Source organism: Phaseolus vulgaris, chromosome 11 (genome assembly GCF_000499845.2).
Source record: "Phaseolus vulgaris cultivar G19833 chromosome 11, P. vulgaris v2.0, whole genome shotgun sequence".
Taxonomy (NCBI): Eukaryota; Viridiplantae; Streptophyta; class Magnoliopsida; order Fabales; family Fabaceae; genus Phaseolus; species Phaseolus vulgaris.
Window position 1 is genome coordinate 12247610 of NC_023749.2, and position 6467 is coordinate 12254076.

Consider the following 6467-nt stretch of genomic DNA (forward strand, 5'->3'; position numbering starts at 1 on the left):
TCCGTATGTAATGCTCACTTTTCATACGGATTTGGATCCGTTTGTAAAAGTTCGTATGTAATGCTCACTTTACAAACGGATCTGGATCCGTATGTAAAAGTTCGTATGTAATGCTGACTTTACATACGGATTTGGATTTGTATGTCAAAATCCGTTTGTAACGCTCACTTTACATACGGATCTTGATTCGTATGTAAAAATTCGTATGTAACGCTCACTTTACATACGGATCTTGATTCGTATGTAAAAATCTGTAACGTCACTTTACATACGGATTTCGATCCGTATGTAACGTTAACTTTATGTACGGATCTGGATCCGTATGTAAAAATCCGTATGTAACGCTCACTTTACATACGGATCCAAATCCGTATGTAATCCTAATATCAAATTTCTTGTAGTGATTATAGATTTGTAATAGTATTTCTTTTTTTATAGATAAATGTGTTGTTCGATTTGTTTCAAACATAAGTTAATAGTAGTCTTCATGTTAGGGTTCAAAATTTGTAAACTCATGTTACATTGTTCCTAATTATATGAGTTCTAAATATTAAATTGAATATGATGATCTAAAACACATACATATTGATTACTGAACACCAAACAACAAAACTATGATAATACATATTCCTTTGTTTGAAAATTTTATTATAAGAATAATAATAATTATTATTATTACTTATATTATATATTTTTATTCTAAAATTATATAATAATAAATTCTCAAATATATTGAAAATGGATGGAACAACTTTTATAGGTTAAACTACTTTAAAGGAGGTGACAAGATTATCTCTAAAACACAAATCAATGAAACAAATAATGAAATTCGAGTAATTTTTCTTTTGTGAAAAATGATTGTTTCTTACTTTATTGAAATTTAAAGAATGATTTACTTAAATTCATGTCTCATGTTGTTGACACTTGAACAAGTTAAGTTTACGCTTAATGTTTATGATTTATTTAACTAATTTCTATTATATTTAATTTCTTTTATGCAAATATGATTTTTATTATGTTTAGTTTCTTTCATGCAAATATAATTGATGCTTTTTAAAAAAAAAATTCAAACTACTTTACTTTTTTGTAAAATACTTAATTTTTAACTATTGTTCTTCCATGTAATTGATATTTTTATGTAATTTTCACTTCTTCTAGATTTTTTAAATTATTAATAATTCTAGAACTTGTATTATGTTTTATAATATCAAATTTAATATAATATCTAAATTATAATTTTTTAATAGTATAATATCAAACTATTTTACTTTTGGTAAAATACTTATTTTTTAATTATTTTTCTTCCATGTTTCTTAAATTTAAATTGTTTGTTGTAGTTCAGGTATGAGCATAGTAAGATGTCAAGTTTTATATGTATATGTTGAGTTTCTATATCTTGAGCTGATTTATTATTCTGGTTTGTAGTGTAGTGTTTGTTGGATCCTTAGTTGATAGGGTGATAGGAAACTTGTTTTGAGTTGTTTTTTTTATAAGGGTTGGGACACCCCTGAAGTGTCTTTTTTATTTATTTATTCTGTGTTGATAAAAAAATATAAAAAGAATTATTGCTCTTTCATGTAATTGATATTTCATGTAATTTTCACTTCTTCTAAATGCTTTAAATTATTAATTATTGTAGAACATATATTATGTTTTATAATATCAAATTTAATATAATATCTAAATTATAGTTTCTAATAATTTTTTAATATTATAATTTAAAATTAAGATTTTATAAGAACTACCGTGGGTTGCACAGTCACGATGATTATTGATCACTCTTTTTATTTGAATTTTTAACTCATTTGTCATAAATGAACAAAATATTATCTTTTTATACTAGTAGTCAACTAAAATTGATTAAACTATAAAAAAATGTGACTTAATTAAATCTAAGTGACAAGTACTTAACAAACCACCATTTACCAAATTAATATAGACTCAATAAAAAAGGGATTATAAAAAAATTAATAGAAGGAAAAATATTACGGTAAGCAATTTGAAGGACTAAAATATTATTTAAATCTTTCATTATTGATTTGATGTACTCATTATTGATGTTTGCGTCTTTATTGTTTTAAAGATTGCTGCGTGACAGCACTCATAGAATTTTTTTAAATTAATGTCTCTTAATTTTCTTTTGTTATGAAGTTAAAGATTTAAACGGATCTATTGGCTATAAGCTATTATTCAGTTAATGCCAAATGTCCTTATTTTTTTAATTTTTAATTCACTTTTCACTTCTAATGGGAATAAACATTTCTTTTACAATTTTACTTTTTAGATTCAGTTTAATTGTATTAAAAGAAAATATGATTATTTTTCATACTTAGTTTCGTAAACATACTATATGAATTCAAATTTAATATTATCATAAATAATCTAAAACTTGCATATCTATATATAGCTTCTTCTTTTTTAAATAATTTGTTATTACATTGAATCTTGAGTTGGTTTGATAATTTCTTTTATATATAATATTTTAAAAATTTATACATAATAATAACAGGAAGATTTCAAAAAGAATACTATTGTAACATTATTATATTTGCAATAGGAAGTAAACAACCCTACAAAAAATATTTTGGTAAAAGTTTATAACTTTGTAATTACTTTTGATTGAAATTGACTAAACACACAAAGATAAAGAGTAATAAGATCAAGAAAATCGAATTACATATTAACAATGATCAATTCTTGAGTAGCCAAAATTACAAAATAGCTAATATAACAAACTTTAAAAGTTTCTACAAAAATCTTTTTTGATTAAAGATTTTCTTCAACTATCCACCTTTTCTTCATGGTTTTCCAAGTGAACTCAAAAGATTGAGTGATTCTTGTTGCAATTTTGTGTATCTCACTTCTTGGAGGATAACCCAAGGGATAAGAGAAGACACTCACCATGTCATCCGCAAACTCATCAACTTTTGAGTACTCCAATATTTTTAGCTTTGATTCAATTTCCGTAAACTCATTGTCTTCTTTTTCACGTTCTTATGGACAACAAGATCACTCTTTTTGAAAATCCATGCATCTCTTCCAACCATTAAACGCTTCAACATTGCCCAACATTGCATCTTTTTGTGTTTATCCATTGCCATTGCATGCTTCTCCCTTTTCTTGCACTCCATGCGCAATCTTTCTTTCTTCTTTCTCTCATCACACCCCTTGTACCTAATTTCTTGATTTCTGGCACCAGATTGTAATGGAATTTTTGTATCAACCCATATTGTTTTTGCGTAACCCTTCTTATTCTTCAATTCACATACACCTTCACACTTTTGAGGACATGAAGAATAAATTTTTATGACCAGCTTCTTGCAAGATTGTTCTAATTCTCCCATTGTTGAGTAGAAAATGAATGAAGAAAATGAGAATAGAAAGAAAAATATGACTTAGAAGACCAAATATCATTATTTAAACTAATATATATAAAAGGAAAGTGATAGTAAAATTTATTATTTTATTATTTTCGATAAGATTTTATATCAAGAAGCGTTTAGTAATATCACTTATTTTCTTTAAATTTTAATACTACTTTAAAGAATTTATTACAAATTCAATATAATTAATATTAATATAAAATATTATTATATTATTTTTATTTTGATATACATAACGGATATTACTATTAGTATATATATTTAAACTAATATATATATAAAAGGAAAGTGATAGTAAAATTTATTATTTTATTCTTTTTAATAAGATTTTATATCAAGAATATCAAGAATGGTTTAGTTTTTAAGATAATAATATCACTTATTTTCTTTAAATTTAATACTGTTTTAAAGAATTTATTACAAATTCAATATAATTAATATTAATATAAAATATTATTATATTATTTTTATTTAGATATATATAACGGATACTACGTACATATATTTAAAGTAATATATATAAAAGGAAAGTGATAGTTAAATTTATTATTTTATATCAAGAACCGTTTAGTTTTCAAGATAATAATATCACTTATTTTCTTTAAATTTAATACTACTTTAAAGAATTTATTACAAATTCAATATATTATTTTTATTTAGATATACGTAACAGATACTACGATGAGTATATATTTAAAATTAATCTAATGGTCACAACTTCATATTTTTACTTTTTTTTTATTTGAATATAGTGTTTTGATGTTATATTTGGGCATACCCTTTTACTGTTTTCACCATCCAAACACGGTTTATAGCAAATTATTGTTTTTGTTATTTCAAATTAAAGGATTCTCAATCTTGCACTGTATTTGTTCACTTTACACATCCCTTTGAGTTTTGGAGGCTTACCGTTGTGACCTTATTCAATGGACAACCAATTCTTGACCCACAAACTGAGGTCACTTTTGTTTTTACTCCAGATGTTTTATCACCAAATTGCTACTAAAAATGCATTTTTACTTTTTCGAATTGGGTACATTATTTCTTTTAATCATTATTATTTATTTTTATTAAAAAACACTTTTCACTAGCGTGACATAGAAGACCACAATAGTGTTTTCTTCATAAGTAGTAGAAAGTTCACAGATTACTTAGTTGGGAAATTTCATCAAACAAGTTATGGGCATGACATGAATTCTTAACGACAACACGAGAACTAACACTGGAAAGACCAAATTTCTGTTTTGAATGCAACCATTTTTTTTGGCAAAGAATTAAAGAAATAAAATAAATGGGACAATTTAGGGGTGTCCCAACCCTTATACAAACTCATTCAAGCTGGGCTAAGATGTCTGTACAAAACATACCCCTTATTGCATCAAGTAAAAAACATGTTTAAAACCCCTTACAAAGTCTTATGCTTCTAAACACCATCTAGTCCTGACAACAAAATAGGTAAACTCTAATACAATATCCCAAAAATCTTCACACTCCAGCTGCTATAACTTGCATTCTAAAGCCAAAAAGAAATTTACTACAAACTCTAACAAATCATGCTTTGTGCAGTAGCAAACTCCAATAAAACCCAGACCAAGCATACCACCTATTTGAGCATCACCATCGATAGCAGCAAAGCCACTTGCATTCTAAAGCCAAAAGTAATTTACTACAAACTCTAACAAATCATGCTTTGTGCAGCAGCAAACTCCAACAGCAAACACCAGTAAAACCAAGACCTATCATACCACCTGTTTGAACATCACCATTGGTAGCAGCAAAACCACCAAAGATATTCTTGGTTTTATCTAGCTCCAGAGTGATATAAAGCATGTTAAAATCTCCACCTTCGTGAAACAACAACATCTTCAAACCACCATCTTTTCACACTTCCATCTTCTTTTTAAATTAATAATTTGCTCCCCTTCAGCTATACCTACACATCAACACCACCTTTCCCACCTCTCAAACAGGCTTAAACAAGCAAAACAAAGTCCAAAAACATGCTCTTGAAAGAAATATAGCATATTTACTACCACACCCAAACCAGTCATTCATAATATGAATATGGTTAAGATAGCTCCTGTAAAATACATACATCATCATATGAAAAAATAAAAACACTTTTAAACCCTTACCTACTTACCATGTTGACACAGGTTAATGGTGATAATATCCAATCAGAGAAGGAAAAGATAACTTTCTTTTCTTTGTGTTTCAACCAAACCCAAGATTGGACTTGCGCCATAATGAAAATCTCCACTGCGTCTACCTTTGCTTGTTTAAAGATAACCCTGTTTCTGTGCTTTCAAATGCTCCATACTATGGAGACCCAAAGGCTTTTCCATAATCTATTGCCTTCTTTGTTAGAGCACATACAATAGAATTGTTCAAAATGAAAAATCAATTCTTTGTGATTCACAGAACTAATTCCCAGCCATCTAAAGCACATGTTCCAAACTTTACTTGATTCCCTACAAGAAAGAAGGATGTGTGTTGTAGTCTCCTCTTCGGTTCCACATAAAGCACATAAAGTATCTCCTAAAAACACTCCCCTTTTGTGCAGATTCTGTTTTGTTGCTAACCTATTCGAGAAAGCCCTCCACACAAAAAACGTGGCCGACGGCATAACCTTTAAATTCCAAAGCGAACCAAACATGGAAAGCCCCCCACACTCGTGGTAAGTTAACTTATTATAAGCGGATTTTACCGAAAAAGTATAAGATGGAGGATCAATCCATATCCTTGAGTCCTCTTTGTCAGGTTGTAGTAACACCTGTGATATTATTGACATGAACTCCTCTACCATAGATTTTTCCCATTCAAACCAGTCTCTTCTCCAACTGAAATTCCACTCCCACCCAACTACATTCCAACTACCAAAATTATCCATAGTCTTGTCTTTAAGCTCAGAGTTATTGTATATTCTTTCATATCTTGCTCTGAGTTGACCATTGGTTAGCCATTCGTCTTCCTAGAATTTGATCTTCGTCCCTGACCCAACTTTCTAGACCATATTCTGATTGAACCAATTAACTCCCTGGTCTAAAATACTAGCTTTGAATAAATCTAACCACCATCTAGATG

The 6467-nt window shown here is 28.0% G+C and overlaps 1 protein-coding gene across 1 annotated transcript; it reads right to left on the bottom strand.

The window, feature by feature from the left end:
• Positions 1-2945: 2945 nt before the first annotated feature.
• On the bottom strand, positions 2946-3344 carry LOC137834375 (uncharacterized). Its single transcript, XM_068642431.1, has one exon. The coding sequence runs from the start codon at positions 3342-3344 to the stop codon at positions 2946-2948; it is 399 nt and encodes a 132-aa protein (XP_068498532.1).
• Between the last annotated feature and the right edge of the window lie 3123 nt (positions 3345-6467).

Coding starts and splice junctions, on each gene's coding strand:
- LOC137834375 (XM_068642431.1), bottom strand. CDS start 3,344: ATGGGAGAATTAGAACAATCTTGCAAGAAGCTGGTCATAAAAATTTAT.